Here is a 22,039-nt window from a genome sequence, read left to right as displayed (position 1 = left end):
ACCCAAACCCCTCACCCAGTATTCCGCTCCCATCTCTCTACCCTCTCAATCGCTACACCACTCCAACACCCCTCACATTCCGCCTCACTGCTCCAATTCCCCATATGCCCTTGCTCTGCACCAGAAAAGTTATAAACATCTGAAAATGTTAAGAATAGCTCATGCTGGGGGGCTATGTTGACCAAATAACCCAGAGACTTGCTTTTCTTTGATCACACTCAATGCCATAATTCAGGAAATATGATGACATTATCCTGTCTGTCATCTTCCCTCTAATTTCTTCAACAAAACTTCTGAAGTAAAATCAGAATCTGAATGTGGATTTTAAAACACTTTAAAATATCACCCAAACCATACATTTTGGTATCAGGGCAAAACTTACAAAAGGAACCCTGAAAAATGCAAGGAATATGCACATATGGTGACCAGATAGCAAGTGTAAAAAACTGGACGCTTTTTTGGGGTGGAGGGGAAAGTGGGAGGATATAGTTCTATATATAAGACAAATCCCGTAATATCAGGATGATCCCAATAATATTGGAATGTCTGGTAACCATATGAGCACAAGACACATTCTCTGAAAATTGCCATGAATTCACAGTGCATGGGTGCAGCTCAGGTTTAGTGGTCACTGGATGTCACCTTGCACCAGCCAGTGAATGTAACAAAAGCCTGCCTGGAAACCCTCTTCTTCAGTAGAGCCCTAATCTTGTTTCATATGGATCCTTCAGTCTCTTTGGCTTGGCCATTGGGCATGAGCCAACCTCTAGATCCAAACTCCAAAAGATTAGTAACTTTTTCAATATTGCTTCCCTAAATAGCCAGTGAATGCCATGCACTAGCTGAGATAAATGTCAAGTGACTGAGATCATTTGGGGAATAGCTTGAGCCCCAGGCATTCACAAAAAACCTTAGAAGAACTAAGTTGAGTCTGAACAATGCTGTTTTTGCAGGGGCTGTATCTCAGGAAACTCTTGCTCAAATGACTTCAGATATAGACCATTAATATTATCCAGCACCCCCATAAGTAAGGCTACGATTTAGTCATGGAGGTCACGGAACTTCTAGAATCCGTGACTTCAGCCTGGGGTTGTCGGGAGCTGCAGGGTACCCCAGGTGCCTCTGGCGGCCCCGGAGCTCCAAGCCACTGCAGGTGGCGGGGTACCCCACAGCTCTCAGCTGCCACTGGTGGTGGGGGAACCCCTGAACTCTGCAGGCAGTGGGGGAACCCCCAAGTCCCTGCTGGCAGAGGGCACCCAAGCCCCTGGCTGCTGGCGGGAGAAACCCCCAGCTCCTGGCTGCTTTGTGGTGGGGGAAGCCCCGAACCCCCAGGCAGCCCGGGAGCCCACAAGCTCCCGGCTGCCACTGCCAGTGGGGAATCGTAAAGCTCCTGGCCATGGTGGGGGAACCCCTGCAGCTCCCAGTGGCAGCAGCTGTGGGGGAACCCCAAGATCCCAGTGACTGCAGGCAGCAGGGGAACCCCCGAGCTCTCGGCCACCACTGATGGGGATACCCCACAGCTCCCAGCCCCCATGAGCAGTGGGGGACCCCCAAAGCTGCAGGTGACAGGGGTACCCTGCAGTCCCTAGCTGCCACAGGCGGTTCCTAGCCCCTGCACAGCTGCCCCTTTTCAGGCGGTGTGGGGACCTGCAGTTCCCCATTTTGTCATGGATATTTTTAGTAAAACTCACGGACGGGTCACCGCTTCTGTGAATTTTTCCTTTTTGCCAGTGACCCCTCTGTGACTTTTACTAAAAATATCCATGACAAAACCTTAGCCTTACCCATAAGGCACAGCAAATTTCAAGACAATGTACTTAAGCCTGCAGATTTTAGAGCCCTTAGAATAGTCCACCTTTAAAAAGAATGTGATGGTCAACCTTACTATAGCAGAGTTGGGACTCTCCTATAATGTGAGGGAGAACAAATTAAGACTGCTGAGGGAAATTTAACTCTGAATTTCCTTTTACGCAGTTAAAATCTCAACCTTAATTTTGAATTCAAGTCTTTTGTTATACTGCACCCCCACACACACGGTTTTGTTTACCCTGTTAGATAAGGTTTCAATAGTTCATGATTTTGCCAGGGTCTGACATGGCACAGTCTTTTTGCAAACTCTGGAAGGCTTTTGGTGGTGGCTGTGTGACAAAGCATCCTATCCGGAGGAAGGTCTGGCCAATGGAAAGCAAGAAACTCTGATACGAAATTAAATCAAGTCAAATCTCAAGAATTATTTTTGTGAAGCTATCTAAAAAAGAGCACTTGTACAAATGAACTCCCTACCACTCATGCTCTTCTACTGCCAACTCCCATAATACTTCACCTCCCAACCTCAGCCCATCAAAACCAGGAAACAGTCCTGCTGGATGCAGGTGAGGGCAGGGTGGCCTGTCCCACTTCTGCTGTCAGAGTATCTCGGAGTCCCTGTCTTCCCCTACCAATCTGCTTGTTGTTTTTGAGAGGAAGTGGAAGAAGAATGGTTCTTTGGCCTGATGAGGTATTTTGTTTCTCTTCTGTCTGAGGGGAATGAAGATGTCACCTAAGGAGAATCCTCATACATTTAGGCCAAAATCATTTTCAGTTCTTCCCTAGCTAACCTATATTTGGATAGACAATCTCTAGATTTAGGGAAAGTTCTTTGGCTATCTATGGTAGTTATCTGGTCCTTAAAACTATTGTTCCTGCACACCCCAGAATCTTCAGTGTATTTATCCTCACAACTCTGCTGTGAGGTAGGGCAGAGTTTTATCCCCATTTAAAAAAAACGAGGAACAGAGGCACAGAAACAAAGTGATGTTCCCAAGGACCGCAAAAAGTCTGCAGCAGAGCAGGGACTTGAACCCAAGTACTTAACAAGCGCCCTACCCATTGGGCCACCTTCCTTTTTGTAGGTCAGTCTACTATTTGAGCATATTGAGCAGGGCTGAATCAAACACTCTACCCAAAAGGCCTAAGGTGTTATTTCATGGGTGGCAAAGAAGGGGTTAGTGACTAAACATAATAGGGAGCAGTTTCTGTAGCTGCAGTGACCAGAAAGTTTGGGCATTCAGTGGATTAGCTGCCACATTTTATTTCAGTTGTTTTGAACTTGCATTGCCAGCATAGTTTTCGATATTACCAAATTACGCAATCAATGACAAAAAATAATTTACTGTAAGGATTGTCACACGGACATAAATTCTAGCCAATACATACATATATAAATAAATCTGTTCTCTAACATTGTGTTAGTATGATAATATATTGCTGATATTACTGAATCATAATACATGAAATAATATTATTCTAGCATTGCCAAACCCAAGCATTCAAAAATCATGCCAGATGCTAAAAATCATGAGATTGCTTACCAGTCATGAGATCTTAAATATATCTTTTTTACAATTTGCTTTCTGAGTTTTGAGCACGGAGCGTTCACATTTTCGTGCTTTTCTCTACAACTGTGAGGGCTAGAAACTTATTTTTTACTTTTTTTAAAAATGAAAGTTTAAAGTTTCATATAATCACAGGATTCCAGGGTTGAAAAACACCGAACAGTGCAAGACCTGTGATAAAACTGTAAGAACTGGCAACAATATTTCTATTTTCATTCTATAAGGTTGAAATGGGAGTTGCATTTGCATATATTCAATGCTTTGTGTTTACATAGCACTTTTCACCTGAGATTTCAAAACATGTTGCTTACGTTAATTAAGCTCAACAACTCTCCTGAGTGCTAAATAGGAAAGTGAAACATTCCCAAGATCCCAGAATGAGGGCCAGGAATAACAGCATTCAGGAGTCCTGACTTCCAGTCTCATGCTCTGACCACTAGCACATTGACTCCCCCACCCCCTTTATTACTATCAAATCAAATCAAAGCTCTTCAACCTGGATCATCCCTCTCTGTCCTCTCTCTACCCCACTTTAGGGGCGGGGACAAAGGAGGTTAACAGGACCCTGTACTCCAGTCTCCAAACACAATCTCTCACCCCATGAATCACCATCACCCCCCTTTCTCCTACTTAGGACTCAGTCCTCAAAACAACCGTCCTCCATCACTTTCCCCCAGGGACCTCTCCATCCTTCATCCCCAGCACCCCTCCTCGTCATCCTCTCCTGCAAGGGCCCTCTCTCTCTTTCACCCCCAGCACCCTTCCCCAAAGCCATCTCTTGCTGTCTCTGTCCACCTTTCCCCCACCCAACCCATACCCCCTCGTAAGGTGACTACTGCGTGCCTGAAAACAGCTCAGGCCAGAGCCGTACAGTTTCTAGCGCAGGGAAGGAAGAAGGCGACGACCAGAATCACCTTAGCTCCCGCTGAAAGTGTCAAGCCCCGAGAAAGGGATTAAACCTGAGAACAGGCACGATCGGGGGCAGCCTTGATCTGCGCCGGCCGGTGTAGAAGGCCCCCCTCCCCGCGAGGTCTGCGCCGGTCTGTGAGGAAGGCCCCTTTGTTGTGGTGGCTGCCGGGCGCTGCTCTCTGCGGCCGGTGGCGATGCCGCTGTACGAGGGCCTGGGGAGCGGCGGGGAGAAGACGGCGGTGGTGATAGACCTGGGAGAATCTTTCACCAAGTGAGTGGCCCGGCTGGCTGCGGCGGTCCCGGGGCTCGCTGCGGGCTGGCTCCCCGCCTCCACGCGATGCCCATGTTAGGGGTGCAGGTGGGGCTGCCCCTGTATCCCCGGCATCTCCGCCCTGTGGCGACGTGAGGCAGGGCGGGCGGGCGGGGATGTGTCCGGCATTTCCTGCCCTCTGAGCGCTGTGTCCCCACCACACGTCAGGCCGGCCCAGCCCTGACCGGTGCCCGACTGGTCTGTCACCATCGCAAAGGAGGCGCAACAGCCCTGCCCTGCATGATTTGATCGTAATAAAGGGCCTGGCACTCGGGTCCCATGGCGATGAACGTCTTGACTCTGCCTTAAGGTTTCAACAATCCCTGCTATTCTAAATAGTGAACAGTTTCAACTGAAAGTGGTCATTACTCAATTAATTTAGCTTTCAAATGTGATGTCTGATTCAATTTGAAATTAATATATTGAGAAACTTTCTTCATATCTTGAGAGATTTTTGTTTGAAGGCTTCTATATTCTAGGTTTTATTTTTCCTTTTTGATCAAACCTAACTAATGTGATTTGAAACACCACTTAGCACCTATTGTAGACAAATTGTGTTAGCTAACTTGATTTAAAATACACACACATGCATCTTTTTTTTTCTAGTCTAAATAAAGCCTAAATGTAAGCTTTACCTTTCACTTAATAACTAAGAAAATCAAAATGTGAAAAAGTTGAATGATTCTTAGACCAGTGTACAAAAGAAAATGTCTGATACCTGTAATGTAAAACTATTTATACCCCCTTCTGTCTCCCACCCAAAAGTGTCCTTTTTTGTATTATCAGTGCCAAATTCCAGATCCTTTCTTTTTTATGCTAGTGTCTTCTGCATGCACAGTATTCACTTTAAAATAAGAAGATAACTATGGGATTGATCTTGCGAACAGTTAAGCAAGTGACTATATTATTCACATGAGTAGTTCCATTGGTTTCAGTGGACGTACTTGGAGGACTAATTTTTATTCCTGCAATGTTTGCGACATTGAGCCCTATAACTGCAGCAGAGTCATTTGTTTACATTTATGTCACATTTGTGGCTGTACTACATTAGGCCCAATTCTTCACCTACCTCTATGCTGCCAGATGCATGGATGGAGCTCCAGTAATATCACTGGGGCTCCATGCCGGAGCATGAGCTCCCAGGTGGAGGCAGTTGTAGGATTGTGGCCTTAATCACACCAATCTTTGGATCAGATGGTGCTGATTTCCCCATGACAGTATATGATTATTAAAAATTAAGGCCCTAGTTCTGCAATCAGATCCTTGCAGGTGCAAGAGACTGTGGTGTGGATTTGATTGCAGCATTGGGGTCTAAATATGTAGTAAAAATAACACTATAGTAAGGATTTGTTAAATCCTCTACATATGTATAAATACTGATATTCTGAAGTCTGGCCATTTTTCTCTAGAATAGTCCCCATTCAAGAAACTGATCGAAGAAAATTGTTAATGCATTCATGGTATCAGAATGCCAAGATAAAATATATTTATTGACCTCTTTACTTTAAAAACATTAAACTCTGAAATCATGGATAGGCTTTCTACCAAATTGTGCATGAACTTCTAATATTTATTTCAAAAGAGACAAAAGAAACGTAAAGCATTGGGAACTCCTAAAACCTCATCCTTAGGGTATCTATTTTTTCTGTTTAATCTTTAGAATTTGCTGTCCTTTTGTATATGACCTGTTTATGAAAAGTTAACTTGACTAGCTATTCTAAATCTTGGCTTGGAATCCTGCTAATTTGAATTCACTACATTGGCTGAGTCTACACTATGACCACGCTACCAATATAAGAATACTAGTATACTATGCTGGCAAAGCGCTCCTAGTGTGGACACAGCTATACTGGTAATGCTGTGCTTTGTACCGGTATATTAAAACCAACCCCTACAAGCTATACCAGTAAAAGTGCAGCATCTAGATTTGGCCTTTGCAAGCACAGCTATGTTACTCGGGGATCACACCCATTCACCCCACTAGCTAACCTAGCTATGCTGGCAAAAGTCTGCAGTGTAGACCTGGCCCTAGTAAATCATACATAAAACGCCTGTATGGACTTTAAAAAAAATTGTACAGATTAAATTGTTTTGATTATCAAATCCACTTTTACTATTTGAAATACCAGATCATTAATTTCTTGGCAGTTCTTAAATGTGAAATACATATATGTAATTAGTTAACTTTAAATATTTTTCTTTAGATGTGGTTTTGCAGGAGAAACAGGACCAAGATGCATTATTCCTAGTGAAATAAAGAAACCTGATATTCCTAAGGTAACATTTTTTAAAATTTACTATTGGGAAAGATTCACAAATTCAAGATTTATTTGTGTTACATTTTTATTTTTAAGAAGTACTTCAAATATGTATGTTCAGACATCACAGAAGTGTGTGTCATTATTTCCTCCATCATAAACCATGTCCATTATCTCTTAGCTGTTCCTATTAAGAGTAAATTATGAAACTTGTGGTCTTGTTATATGAACAACCATAAAGTGAGCTGGTTTTTGCAAATGAAAAATTAATTGGACACATCCCTAAATTAGAAATTTGGGACCATATAGTAAATTAATAGGGTAAGCTGATTGATATAAAAGTGTCTGGAACTGCCAGACATGGATTTGACAATTGCCACCTCACACACAAAACAGGATAAATAGAATAATCCTCAAAAGTATTTTTAAAAATAAGAAAAACGTTTCACCTGTAAAAGCAATGATGACCTTGTTTTCTGGGTATTAATGTTCTCTCTGTTGTGATTTGGGCTATAAATTCCTTCCAGTAAATTGTTAATCCTCAGGAAACTTTCTTTTTCTCCATCAGTATTACTTACAAATTAAGGCTCTAATCCTACAAGGTGTTCAATCAATGGGTCTCCATGCGAACACAGGAGTCCCCATATGCAGAACAGCTGGTAGGCTTGGGGCCTTTCAAATATTTAAGCCTATTTATTGCTTGAGTTATCCAGTTGATCAGTTAGGCCCCAGTTCTGCAAAGATGTATGCATGTGTTTGTGCACTGTGAATCATCCTGTTGAATTCAAAAAGATGATTATCAGTGCATAAAGTTAAGCACATGCGTAAGTCTTTGCAGGATTGGAGCAAATGTCCACACTTCATGCAAGTGTCCACACCACTACATTTGGCATTAATTGGTACCTTTAGAGGTGGTCTCTAGGGGTATGTCTACGCTGCAGTTAAACACCCACAGCTGGCCCATGTCAGCTAACTTAGGCTCAGGCTGTGAGGCTATAAAACTGCAGTGTAGATGCGTGGGATGGAGTCTGGGCTCTGGGACGTTGTAAGGGGGAGGGTCCCAGACCAAGCCTGGACATCTTTACTGCAGTTTTATAGCACGGCAGCCCAAGTCCTGTGAGCCTGCTTCAGCTGACATGGGCCAACCTCAGGTGTTTAATTGCAGTGTAGACATAACCACAGGGTCAGGTTTGAGGCACATTGCCTCTGCCTGTGCTATGCTTTTTCTCTTAGTAGGGGATGTAAGTCTCCAGAATTGTCAGTTTGACGCCTTTCCTCCACATTAAAATTGATGACAAGTTTTAAAGAAAAAAAATTTCAAAATTGATTCAAGTAAAATAATTTGTAGGATAATTTTGTGAAGTACATTAATACATCAAACAATGGAAAATGATGCTTTTTAAAATCAATAACTATATTTTGAATTGTATACTATAGATAATATTTTAATAGAAATTTTTATTTTTGCAGCCTATCAAAGTCGTTCAGTATAATATTAACACAGAAGAGCTGTATTCATATCTGAAGGAATTTATTCACATGCTGTATTTCAGGTAAGAGGTACTGGGATATTTTTGTCTGATTAGCTGCTTTTGTTTGAGCATGTTGCAAAAGATGTCTGTTTTTATAGGGGTTCTGGAGAAGGCTGATGTTGTGTTTCCTGAATGATAAAAGGATGGGAAGGAGACGGCTGGCTGGCTGAGCTCTTGCTGAAACACTTATTTAATGCTGCTAAAATTTGAATTGTGTTGTAAATGTGTGATAAGCACCTAGAGCCTTGGATATGCATCTTATTGTTTAAAAACATCCAAATAAATAAAACAACCGTTAACTGTGACATAATCACAAATTGCTTGAGCCTGAAAATTGTTGTTCTTCTGTTGAGTTGCACTGATTTCAATGGGGCTGCTCATAGGACTCCAAAGCCCATTGAGGTAAATGGAAAATCCAGACCTGATGTGAACAAGGACTTGGAAGTCTGGATCCAAATGTTCAAAATCTGAGATTTATAATTTGCCTGATGGGATCACTGAAATCTGTAGGTTTATTTTATTTATTTATTTACTTGACTAGAACATACCTTCCCCTTGATGTAAATGTCCTCATGAACTTAGATTTGGTACTCTCATGTCCCACTCACATCCACGTACAGAATGACTTGACACCTGTTGTGGGCAGACATTACTTTTGTTACTGGACTTCACTGCCTCACTCCCTCAAACGTTATTGGTTTTCTTCCTGTCCTCTACCAGTGCTGTTCTGTTTCTGACACAAAGTCTCTGACATGCTTGTTAGGGGGCTTATTCCTTCATCCACTTACTTCCCTGGTCCTTCTCGCATGAACAGAGAACAACAATACCCGAAGTCCAAAGGTGCAAACAGTTCAATGTTTATTGGAATGAACTTCCAGCAAGCATGATTCCAGTTTCCTTCCTTAGTGTCCCCTTTCCCAGCTCTGACACCACAGAGGCTTACCTATGTCCTTTTCCCATTTCCCCCTTTAGCTAAACATGATTCCAATTTCCCCACCCTCATTCCCTGTTCCCATTTCCCCCGCACACAGCCACCTACCCACTTCCTGATTGACTGCAGACTATATAATAAAACTTGAGTTCTGCTTAGCTATACCTTAATCAATCATTGTCCTGAAATTTAACTAACCAATCCTAACATATTGTAACATGATTACATAACCAATTATATCCCACCACCTTAATTAGTTTACACCCAGCAAAATTAATTATACAGCAGACAGGAACAATCACAGAACCAGACAGAGATTATACAGACAAACAATAGCAAAGTGGGAACTATAATGACAAAACAATACAGAAGTGAGGATTTCACATCCCAGCTATTGATGTGAGTTCTTGCCAGACAGGATGCTATCAAACTAAGTTTCCTTTTGCGTTTTCTAGGCACTTCCCTTTCTCTGGAGGTGATAGGCACTATCAGGACAGGATTGTATTCCTAACAGCCTAATAGCACCTTATTTCAATGTGACTAGTTTGGAATGTGAGGATGTGACCAGTTGCCTCCCAGCTTATGGCTGCCTCTGTTGCTTAGCCAAAGGCCTTAGCCTAAGCACAGGGCCTCAGACTGTCACAGTAAGAGAAGGACCTTACACTGGCAGACAGTGATTTTGATTCTTTCTTTTATACCTCTATAACTAGCTAAGTGATAAGAATACATCTAAATTCTTTGCAGACAGGCCTGAATATCTATATCCTAACAATGCTGGGGACACGTTCTTCTGCAACTAGAAGATGGTTTTATTATCATTTTGAGAAAATGCAAATTGTTCTCCTTTTTCTATTAACTTTTTGAGGGATGATGGGCTAGAGGGTGAAGCACAGGACCGTGGGTCAGGAGATCTGGGTCATATTCTTAGGTCTTCTACAAATGCACCATGGCATTGGACAAGTCACTGAGGGATGGCCTGCATGCAGACCAATATACTTAGAGGTACATAATCCATTTGTAGACAAGACTGTAACCTCTGCGTGCACCGCCGTTTCCTAATCTGGAATAATGCCTACCTCCCTGAGTGTTGTGAAGCTTCCTTGTAAGATGCATTGAGATGTGGGGTGGAAGGTGCTATCTAAGTGCACGTTATTATTTATTACGATTTTGACTGAATTAACTTTCAAAAGAAGTAGTTAAAAAACTTGAAAGAACATATCAGGTCCCATAAGAGACACTTAAATTTAACATACTAGTCTCAGTTTATGCTTCTTTACAAATATATGTGCTGTTTTCCAGACATCTGCTGGTGAATCCCAGAGACCGCCGCGTTGTAATAGTGGAATCTGTGCTATGTCCCTCACACTTCAGAGAGACACTCACTAGAGTTCTTTTCAAGTATTTTGAGGTACGTGTATTACATAGCTATTGGCATTCATTGTCTTAATTGGTTACATAAGAATGGGCATATTGTGTCAGACAGTGATTCATCTAGCCCAGTTTCCTGTCTTCTGATAGTGGCCAGTGCCAGCTGTTTTAGAAGGAATGAAGAGAACAGGGGAATTTATTAAGCGATCCGTCACCAATCGTCCCGTCCCAGCTTCTGTCAGTCCGAGGTTTAGGAACACTCGGATCATGGGGTTGCGTCCCTGACCTTGTTGGCTAATATTCATTGATGACCTATCCTCCATTAACTTATCTTATTCTTGTTTGAACCCAAATGTACTTTTGGTCTTCACAACATCCCTTGGCAATCATTTCCACAGGTTGACTGTGTGTTGTGTGAAGAAATACATACTTAAGCTTCTTTTAAACGTGCTGCATATTAATTTCATTGGGTGACCTCTGGTACTTGTATTATGTGAAAGGGTAAATAACTCTTATTCACTTTCTCCACACCATTCATGATTTTATAGATTTCTATCATATCCCCCTTTAGTTGTCTATTTTCCAAACTGAACATCCCCAGTCTTTTTAATCTTTCCTCGTATGAGAGCTGTTCCATGCCCCTAATCATTTTTGTTGCCTTTCTCTGTACTTTTTGCAGTTCTAACCTATCTTTTTCAAGAAGGGGCAACCAGAACTGCACACACTGTTCAAGGTTTTGGCATACCATGGATTTATGTAATGGCATTATTATATTTTCTGTCTTACTATCTATCCCTTTCCTAATGGTTCCCAACATTTTGTTATCTGCTCACTGTGCAGCAGCAATGAAAAAAGCTGTTTTCAGAGAACTATCCACAATGACTCCAAGATCTCTTTTTTGAATGGTAATTGCTAATTTAGACCCCATTGTTTTGTATGTATAGTTGGGGTTATGTTTTCCAGTGTGAATGACTTTGCATTTATCAACATTCAATTTAATTGGCCATTTTGTTGTCCAGTCACCCTATTTAGTGAGATTCCCTTTGTAACTCCTCGCAGTCAGCTTTGGACTTAACTGTCTTGAATAATTTTATATCCTCTGCAAACTTTTCCACATCATTGTTTACCACGTTTTCCAGATCCTTTATGAATATATTGAACAATGCTGGCCCCAGTACGGATCCTTGGAGGACCCCACTATTTATTTCTCTCCACTGTAAAAACATTTATTCCTACACTTTGTTTCCTGTCTTGTAACCAGTTACTGATCCATGAGAGGACCTTCCCTCTTATCCCATAACTGCCTACTTTGCTTAAGCGCCTTTGGTGTGGGACCTTGACAATGGCTTTCTGAAAGTCCAAATACACTATATCCACTGGATCACCCTTGTTCATGTGTTTGTTGACCACCCTCAAAGAATTCTAATAGATTGGTGAAACATGATTTCCCTGTTCAAAAGCCATGTTGATTCTTCCCCAACATATCATGTTCATCTGTGTCTCTGATAATTCTGTTCTTTACTATATTTTCAGCCAATTTGTCTGGTACTGAAGTTAGGCTTGCAAGCCTGTAATTGCCAGGATCACCTCTGGAGCCTCTTATAAAAATTGGTGTTACATTAGCTATCCAACATTCATCTGGTACAGAGGTTGATTTAAGCAATAGGTTACATACCACAGTTCTGCAATATCCTACATGACAGATGGTATTCACCAAGAATTCTAAAGGAACTCAAATATGATATGTAGAATAATCAAATAGGATATTAGCAATAGTGCTAGTGGCCATTGCTTTACTTGGCACTTGTGGTAATGGACAAAGGAGTGAGGATAAAGGGAAAAGAATGAAAGTGAAAAGAGGAAGACAGAGAGGTAGAGACCAGAGGGAATTTTTCCTGACTCATTTAAATAGCAGTTATCTAAATAGCATATATTAGCAAGAATTACCTATAGGTTTTTTTTTCACTTGTGCTTGGCAAAAAATAGCTCACATAATCTCATTTTTGACAGGACCAATAATCCCCACTGAGTGCTGCCAGAAACCTGAGTCTATATTTAAACATTTCTTAGTGCTCTCTCTCAACACAAGTCTTGATAAAGTCTTATGGTAAAAGCCAATATCTTTGTCTAACACGTGACCTAAACTCTGGCTGTACTCACTTAAATAAGAACTTCTCTGATATTTATGTCCTTCACATAACCAATCTTTTTGTTAGATCAGAATCTAATTTTTATCCTAGTGTCAATGGAAAACATCTTGCCAGATGAGGCCATAAACTTTCGGTTCACATAGGTCAGGTAGCTACGATTTTTGGTAAAGGCTATGCAAATAAGTAGTTTGTCTCCTCAGACTAATTTTAAACTGTCAGAGATTACATTTCTGTATAAGTCCTTCCTGGTATACTTAATCTTTTTTTTCCGCCTTAAATTTGGTGAGCAGTGTGAGTGGATTTTCTAATCCGTTTACAGAAAGTTAAAAAAGAGGAGAGAGAAATGCCTTTCATTTTTTATTACTTTGCAATGTGAGGATGACAGATAATGAACTTAGCATAGAGCTGCTTTAAACATTATCCATAATGACTGGTGACAGGGAGAGGTTCGTACTTTGGTTTTGAGGCCTGGTTCTATGATAACAAACCTGCTGGTAGCCATGTAAAGTGAGCCTTGTGTGTAGGGCCACCATTAGTGGTGTTCCAAATACATGTGACATTTGATACAAGGTCAGCATTTCTAAATAGTTATCTTGTGATCTAATTACGCTGTACTGTTGCCAGTAAATAAAAGCTTTATGGAATTACTTTTCTCTTTCCCTAGAGTTCAGGGGAGGGTATTTGCCGAAGGGGTTGTCACCACCCTGAGAGCGAGATTTCTAGGGCAAGGCTGGGGCTCTCATCTAGCTATATGGTCTGAGCTGCTTCTTCCACATTTCCTTTTAGAGTTCCCTCTTTCTTACCTGTATTGCAATGTGATCCTTTGGCCAAAAGAGCTGTGGATTTGCTCTGAGAACAACACTTCCTAGTACTGGCTTTTAATCAGTATTTGTACAGCGGAGAGCATGATCCCACTGGCCATGCATCAAAACTTGTATGGGTTTTTGTCTCCTTTGTTCACCTTGTCGTGTCTTCACAGCATGTTATGAAGAGCTATGTTTGGCCTTCTGTAGTCAACTGTGACTTGACCTAAGCTATGTTCCATACACAGTACTTGTTTTTCTTACAACCCTCTTACTATTCAGTGTTATTAAGCATATATGTGGACATGGTATAGCGATGAACATGTTGGGAATGAATTTGAGTATGCTTCTGTATTTAGTTCATCATCATCACAAGAGATTAAATCCTGAATTAAGACTAGGCCATTCAGTACTTGATTGTTCAGTCTTTGGTTTTTATATGAAACTGGGGGGCAATGAAAATTATAAAGCTTCAAGTTTTCTTGCACTGAATTTATTTAATCGTTTTGGTCTCATTACAGGTTCCTTCCGTGTTGTTTGCCCCAAGTCACCTGATGTCTCTTCTGACACTTGGGATTAATTCTGCTATGGTTTTAGACTGTGGATACGCAGAAAGTCTTGTGCTGCCTGTATCCTTGAATAATAATCCAGAAATCAAATCTTCAGCAGGAAAACTATAACCAGAAGTAGCTAATTTTATTATAGACTTGAAATATGATAGACAAGAATAGGGACAGACCAGCAATTTAGCTTTGATCGTAGTATTCTGGCTTGCTGTTTTAGAGTGGAGAATATCACAATATCCTGATTTACTACATGAGAATCCCTAGACCTATGCTCTTTGCAAAGGATGGGATAGGAACAGACATAATCTGTGTTCTATTGCTTGACAGTTCTGTGTTTCTCCCTCACATATTACACATTAATGAGAGTTCTGGACAGAATTGACTATTGGAAATATTTATAACTGATGCAGGGAAAGGAGGAAGAAAAGTGTCTTCAATCCCTGTGTCTTCAGATGGCAAACACATTACAATATAGTGAGATTTCCTAAGCTGCTTGTAGGTATATGAGGGAATCCCAGTTTTGAGTTGCTGGGGTGCCCTTCCCTTAGGAGGAAAAGCAATTCACAAGTAAGTTTACAGTTATACATCCAAGATGATTCTGTCAATTGATTATGCCATTTGATTGTGAAAATTAATCTTTAGTCAATTACTTTATTATAATATAATTGTTTTATAGCCTCTGTTTTGTTACCATCCCATTCTAAAGTTGCAAACATGTAGTGGCCATGGAAATATGATGGGAACTGTGGAAATAACAGTTGAGAAATTGGATTTATTTCGGTCTTTCTTTAAAAGAAAGTGTTACGGAAGGAAGTAAATAATGTAGCGCTGGCATGGTGCAAATACATAGGCTCGGTAGCGGGTGGTAACTATACTTTACTTTTTTATATTTACAACATTTTAGGGAGCTGGAGAATCAGTTGTTGGAGCAATGCACTGTTGACACAGGAGTAGCTAAAGGACAAAGACTCCCATCAGTGATGGGTAAGGTGTATTTCTGATGTAACCTAAATGTATTCCCTTTTAGGTAATCATACTGGGGAAGGTGGGTTAATCCCGCTTCCTTCTCTGCTTCCATTCAAGCTGCTAACATCAGAAAGAATAAATTAATGTTTCTCCACCGGGGTTTAACATGCTGCTGCTTCCATGTCTCCTCTCCCAGGATAAAATTAATTAGTATTTTACTTTCATGACAAACCCCTGTTAAGTGGTTTGAAATAAAGTTAGTGCTATATTCTTTGTCTGTTACATTTTGAATATGAGAAGAGCATGTTACATTGTTTCCAAATGTAAGACAGGTTCTCTTTTTCATGTACATTTCTTCCCCGAAAGTAAAGTTGCTTATTTCTAGCAAATCTTTTAAAGTTATTGGTATGCAGTTTCTGTACTAAATTCACACTTCTTCAATTATTAGTTGGATTTTGCAAGTTCTGTTTTTACTTAATGAAGATCTGTACTAAACTATTAACTATTTTTAGGCTCAGTTCCAGAAGACATTGTAGAGGATATAAAAGGTAAAACTTTTTACTTCAAGAAACCCTATTTTGTGCTTTCCCCCAGAGATCAACTTAACAATGTCACTACATTTACAGTACCCTGCCACTGTAAATTTATGGGATTCTGTTGTTTTAAATTCCCTTTTGTCATATTTCTTATATCAGCAGGAGAACTTGAAGTACTGTCCATATTGTAGGTGTTCTGCGGGTCATATTGCATCAATCTTCTGAGGTTAGACGTGAGGTATTGGTCCAGATATAGCTGAGTGTTTGTGTTTTTGCATATAAACACAAAGTAAGGATATTGGGTAGTTTTGTGTATCCATCCATCAGCAGTTTAGGTTAATTTGATATTGCATTTTTAAATACTCGTGTTCTGTTTTTTTCTGATGACTATTTATAGAAACACATAGTATGTACCCTACATTTGATTAATAGCAGATTTAACTTCCACAAACTGGCAACGTCAACTTTCTGTTGCTTCTGTTCAAAAAGACCACTACTCCAGAGAAATTCTGACTTAAAAGATGGTTAGTTCTTAAAATGATTTCGCTAGGCATGCTCTGTGTTTGCCACATAGTATGATATCTTCACCAAAACTGAAAATAGCATGTAAAAGGCATTTTGGAATATTGGATCAGGTATGAAATATTAATTAACTTAATAAATTCACACTTCAAAAAATTGAGCATACTTCTGTACAAAACTATTCTAACTTCTCTATAGCACTTTAGATGCAGTTCATCCCAAAGCACTTTATAAAACTCATTTAATAGAAAATAAAAATTGTTGATGAACTTAAGAAATGTTTCCTATGGCTTATTAACCAGTCTTAACAGAAATACTATTTACCTGTTGGGCCAAACTAGGGGGAAAGACCACATGTCAAGCACCTCAATACCTTAAGATGCTCCATACCTTTTAAATACTGCTAATATTTTATCACATGTAATTCATGGAAATGGCTTTTTAAAATTCTGGACACAAATGCAGCTTTCTGATTGGCTGTCTTTTTTTGACACCATTATTTTTAACCAGATATAAGATGTTACTTGCTGGAATGGTTATTTGTGTTATATTAAAGATACAAATGGAATTTGGCTCTTCCGCTCCTTCTGGAGTTTTGGAGGGCAGGCGATATGCGCCACTAACACCACCACATAATGGCAGACCATTTAGAAAACAGCAACGTCCAATCTGAGATGGTGGCGTGTAAGACTGGAATTGTTGATTCAAATGCAGTACACTGTCCTTTCCGCCTCCTGGCAACAAAAAGGCAGAGTTGATAACACTCCATGGACTTTAGATCTAGCTATTTAGTTCCTCAAAAAGAGAATCCTCTCTAGTGCAGCATAGTTGTGGTATGTATTGTAAGGAGAGTGATCACTTTACATAAGCTATTACCAGCAGGAGAGTGGGGTGGGGGGAGAGAAAACCTTTTGTAGTGATAATCACCCATTTTTTCATGGTTCGTGTGTATAAAAACGTCTTCTGTATTTTCCACAGTATGCATCCGATGAAGTGAGCTGTAGCTCACGAAAGCTTATGCTCAGATAAATTGGTTAGTCTCTAAGGTGCCACAAGTACTTCTTTTCTTTTTGCAAATACAGACTAACACGGCTGTTACTCTGAAACCTGTGGTATGAATGCTACTTCCTTTAGAATTCTGCATCCCAACCAGAGTCTAAGTTCTGATAAGTATTGTCAGAGTATTTCACAGGAAGTAGCAATATCTTGCATACATAAAAATGTAGAATTTGGTCTCAAGTACATTAAGTAAAGGGATAGAAGTCACAAGCTGCGTTGAAGCTACTCCAAGGCAATGGGAAGTTAAGGCATCTAAAAAAAAGTCTGTCTTTATTTTTTTCTTTTATAAAGTCCGCACTTGTTTTGTGAGCGATCTCCAACGTGGGCTGAAAATCCAGGCAGCAAAGTTTAACATGGATGGCAGTGCTGAGGTAGGTGGAGAGTAAATGTTTCTCCTCCTCTTCGAAGTGGAAGGAGATCTCTTTTTTGCCTTTCAGATGATATGTGTGTGTTTTGTTTTAGCGTCCTTCACCACCTCCAGATGTAGAGTACCCTCTAGATGGAGAGAAGATTCTGCATGTAGTTGGATCAATCAGGTTAGAAATACTATAACTAAAATGCATTATTACTTTATTGTTGTGCTAGAGTAGTGCCCAGATGCCTGAATATTGAAATAAACCATTAGAAATGATGCCTTAGTTGTGTGCTGGTAAGACTTATTTGTCTTATAAGACTTGTGTGTTTAGGGGCATTAACGAACCATTGCACTTTGATCTTGTGATTTGAGGTCCCTAAAACTTCACAATATAACAACAGCCTGTGGTACCACTTTGAGGCCCCAGTCATGCACCAAGACCCCATTGTGCTAGGTGCTGTACTAACATGTAACAAAAACTGTCCCTGTTACACTAAGACTCTAAACTTTTTGAAAGATGAAAGACAATAGGTGGAAACAGACACTTGGGGGAACACAAGGAAACAATGAGACCATACTGATAGGCTGTTGTTTGTTGCTAATGCTCCTTGCTTTGTTTTGTTTTGTCATCAGAGACTCAGTTGTTGAAATAGTGTTTGAGCAGGATAATGAAGAGAAATCAGTTGCCACTTTAATACTGGATGCACTTATTCAGGTATCTCTACCAGTATAAATAGTTGCATGCATTGCTGTGACCTTGCATAGAGCCTGGTTTTACAAACCGTCATTCACTTGGGCAGTCTCATTGATTATAAGTATGGACCACATGTATGGGTAAGAGTTCTCTGAATCAGGCTCATGAATGGCTTAGGGAAGATGAGAAACTACATCATATTGTGTACTCTTAGAAATTTGAGTGCTATAATTCAAGAAGTGTCAGCATTTTTATTACTCTCCCCACTCTTTTAAGGTCTTTTATTTGGACTTGGAAATTCTCGTGAGGCGTGATAGCTTATCATAAGAAGAAATGTCTTTGTCTGGTTAGGAAAAAAATATGGAATGTGGGCTTGACCAGTACAAATGTAAACTACATCTTATTTTAGGTATATTTTAAAGATGCGTTTCTGCAGTTACAAATATATTGTTTGAACCAAAGTTTGCAAATGAGTAATTCTTTGCGAGGGCAATAAACTTGGATGTTTTAAGACAATTATTTCAAGTTAGGGCTCACCTTGGTATAAAAATTGATCCCATTAAATAATTCCCAGTGTTTTGGGTTCCTTGTTCCTTGGCCTAGAGGTACTGGGATGGTTCAAATTACATTACTGACATTAATTTGTTAATCTCTAAGGTGCCACAAGTACTCCTGTTCTTTTTTGCGGATACAGACTAACACGGCTGCTACTCTGAAACCTGTCAAATTACATTGTTCTCGAGTGACTCCCGCTGACCAAAGCAAGCAATGGCTCTGGAGGGATAAGTCAGTCAGGCTTCTGCTACAGGAGAGGGTCACTGCAGCATGGGACACCTTGAGGGGGGTAGGAGGCCTCTATAAAAACACACGAGTTGCTGCACATAATGTATATTGTCTTGTGCTTATGTTAAAAGAAATACACACCTATGTCACTTGGTAAAGAGAGAGGAGCAAAATTTTTGACATGTTTTGAATGCTGTGTATATAACTTCATTTAAACATTTTCAATTTTCTTTTATACCAGTGCCCAATAGACACCAGGAAGCAGCTGGCTGAGAACTTAGTAGTTATTGGTGGCACTGCTATGTTGCCAGGATTCCTACACAGATTAATGGCTGAAATTAGGTACCTGGTTGATAAACCAAAATACAAAGAAGCACTTGCCACTAAGACCTTCAGAATTCACACTCCACCTGCCAAACCCAACTGTGTAGCTTGGCTGGGAGGTAAGAATGACACTGGGGTTAGTCAGAAGTATGAAGGGAAAAGCAAGGTTTTACAAGGGGATTTGGAAGGAGCAAATGACAACAATTCTTTGAAACGTTGCAAAGTGTAAACTGCATCTGAGCTCTTTGTAGTTATTGTGCCTCATGTCAAAGTCCTGTGGAGCAAAGCTGCCTCCTGGAGTTTTGGAGGGCAGGAGATTTGCCCCACTAATGACACCACATGGCAGATCATTGAAAAGCAGCAACATCAAATTTGAAGCGGTGGTGTGTAAGACAGGAATTGTTGATTCAGGTGTGCAGTACACTATTCATGCCATGTGGTGGCACCAGCAAAGTAACCATCCAAAGCACAAACTTGCTGGACAGGAGTGTCATTTGCTATAGGGCCAGATTTTTCATAGCTCCTCTCCAGCTGGCACTGCAGTGTCTCCCCTGGGCATGCAGGGACCGGTGCGAGTTCCAGTTGCTGCATTGGTAGTTCTAGCCGCAGCCAGCCAGGGACCAGTAGCAGCCTGGGTCAGAGCTGAGCGCAGAGTGAGTTGGGCCCTGATTCCCCCCCCCCCCCCCCCCCAAAAAAAAGAGGTGGGGGGCAGTTATTGACTTAAAAGCTGCCAATCATGGGCTAGGCAAAGGCTGCTAACTCACTGCGCAACTCCCAGATACCTGCTATATACACAGAATATTCAGGCCCCACGTTGGGTTTTGGATGCGGTATTGTAAATCAGGGAAAGAGAAGGGCCAAGAGAGGCATTTCATGGCGATTCCATGTGGCTAAAGGTTTCTTCTGACAAGAATTTTTGAATTTATAGTATGTACGTTTCAGCTAATAAACTAAGCCTCTGTACGTAACTAGAGTAGAATTTTAGAGAAACAAAATTTAATAAATGTAAGCCTGGTTGAAAGTGAGTGCCACAGAACTGCAAATGTTTGATATTGTGGGTGTCATCAGCCTTTCTGCAGCTCCTCATCAGAAAGAGATGTCAGTTAACCAGCATAGGCTTACTTTTCTCCACGAGTAGTACAAACTTATTCTCATGCACGTTGTGCCAAGCTAGGAGTTTCCCGCAGGGCTTAGTTTCTGGGGGAATTTTATTTACCCATGGGATTGATGGTACCTGTTTGAGGCACTTGGAGTTTTATAGCTTCAGGGAAAGGCCTCTGGCAGGAAACTACTGGCAATAAAGCCCATATGGGTCTTTTATTCAGTCACTTATGAAGGGTGTGGAATGAAGCAATAAAATACATAAAAGAGGGAAAGGGATTAGACCCAGTATATTCAGTCTTTTGTCTCTTCTTTGGTGGGTTGAAAAGGAGTTAGGGGAGATTCCTGCAACTGAGCAGGGGAAAGAGAAATTCAGTGTGATGAGAACTAATGTGAAATTTTGTTTTTAAAATGCAGGAGCCATTTTTGGAGCTCTTCAGGACATACTTGGAAGCCGTTCAGTGTCCAAGGAATATTACAGTCAGACAGGCCGTATACCTGACTGGTGCTGTCTCAATAACCCTCCTTTGGAAATGATGTTTGATGTTGGCAAAGCCCCACCACCATTGATGAAGAGGGCTTTTTCCACTGAGAAATAAGCATCTGAATACAACACAGCTGCATAAGGGTTCCTTTCATGTATTTCAAGCAGACCTGTACAAGTTGCTTCTTATGCAGTAAGTGAATCAGGTGTAACACTGTTTAAAATTAATTATATAGGTGTGGCTTGGGAGCATCTTGTTAGCTGGAACTATATTGAAGTTGGATACAATTCTACATTTAGATTTAAAAAAACCCAAAACACTGGTTTTGACAACGGTGATGTACTTGTTTTGTTTTTTTTTTTCCTTTCTATGGAAATATTGTAACTGGCACAAGTTGTTAACTACCAAGTTGTTTGCTCTATACATATATGTATAGTTACAAAATTAAGAGGCATTGTTTCAGATGTTTTTGTTTTGTTTTAAATATCTTAGAAGAATGCGGGAGATTCCTTGTTACCTGAAACCATCTGTGGAAGTTTCTCTGCCAAACTCTGCATAAAATGTTGCACATGTTAACATAACCTGTTGGTTCATACATTAAAATGTCTCCTGGAAACTGTTTTGTTTGTTGTTTGTGGAAGTTGTTATAGGGATAGTAATTCTCGTAGACAGAGATTCCTATTTTCAGAAGCGGAACAGGGACTTGCTCCAGGATGAAGTTGTCAAAGTGTCAACTTAACCTTCCTGCTAACGACCTTTACCCCAAAAAATCTGTCTGACCACTTAGGAATTATACATGAAAAACTTAATGTTAATAACATGCACATTTTAATTATTTTAATTTTATTTGGAGCGGAGAGACAAGTTAGCAGCAAGGCAGGTGTTAAAATATGTAATCCTACGGCAATAAATATGAAATAAAAATACAAAACTGAACTCTAAGGCAAATGTATAATAATTGATATATAGACCAAAAGTAATAAAAGACTTCAAATTCCTAACACAGAATCAAA

General features: G+C 40.5%; 1 protein-coding gene across 1 annotated transcript; it reads left to right on the top strand.

Annotated features, from left to right (window-relative positions):
* The first annotated feature begins 3,933 nt into the window (after window positions 1-3,933).
* On the top strand, window positions 3,934-21,642 carry ACTR10 (actin related protein 10). Its single transcript, XM_037901186.2, has 13 exons — window positions 3,934-4,554; window positions 6,798-6,870; window positions 8,322-8,404; window positions 10,614-10,722; window positions 14,157-14,264; window positions 14,701-14,768; window positions 15,106-15,185; window positions 15,680-15,715; window positions 17,576-17,655; window positions 17,747-17,820; window positions 18,273-18,354; window positions 19,358-19,559; window positions 20,959-21,642. Exons 1-13 carry the CDS (start codon window positions 4,478-4,480, stop codon window positions 21,138-21,140), a joined length of 1,254 nt encoding a protein of 417 aa, XP_037757114.1. The 5' UTR covers window positions 3,934-4,477; the 3' UTR covers window positions 21,141-21,642.
* The last annotated feature ends 397 nt before the right edge of the window (window positions 21,643-22,039 follow it).

This window comes from Chelonia mydas, chromosome 6, assembly GCF_015237465.2.
Source record: "Chelonia mydas isolate rCheMyd1 chromosome 6, rCheMyd1.pri.v2, whole genome shotgun sequence".
NCBI classification, from domain to species: Eukaryota; Metazoa; Chordata; order Testudines; family Cheloniidae; genus Chelonia; species Chelonia mydas.
The sequence above is the reverse complement of the archived record's forward strand: the minus strand, read 5'-3'. Positions and strand labels throughout refer to the sequence as shown.

Bases quoted from the DNA above. Each gene is read 5' to 3' on its own strand.
- ACTR10 (XM_037901186.2), top strand. From the start codon at position 4,478: ATGCCGCTGTACGAGGGCCTGGGGAGCGGCGGGGAGAAGACGGCGGTG. The intron at 15,186-15,679 runs GTAAGGTGTATT...AACTATTTTTAG, and splicing joins AAGACTCCCATCAGTGATGG to GCTCAGTTCCAGAAGACATT. The intron at 15,716-17,575 runs GTAAAACTTTTT...TCTTTTATAAAG, and splicing joins CATTGTAGAGGATATAAAAG to TCCGCACTTGTTTTGTGAGC.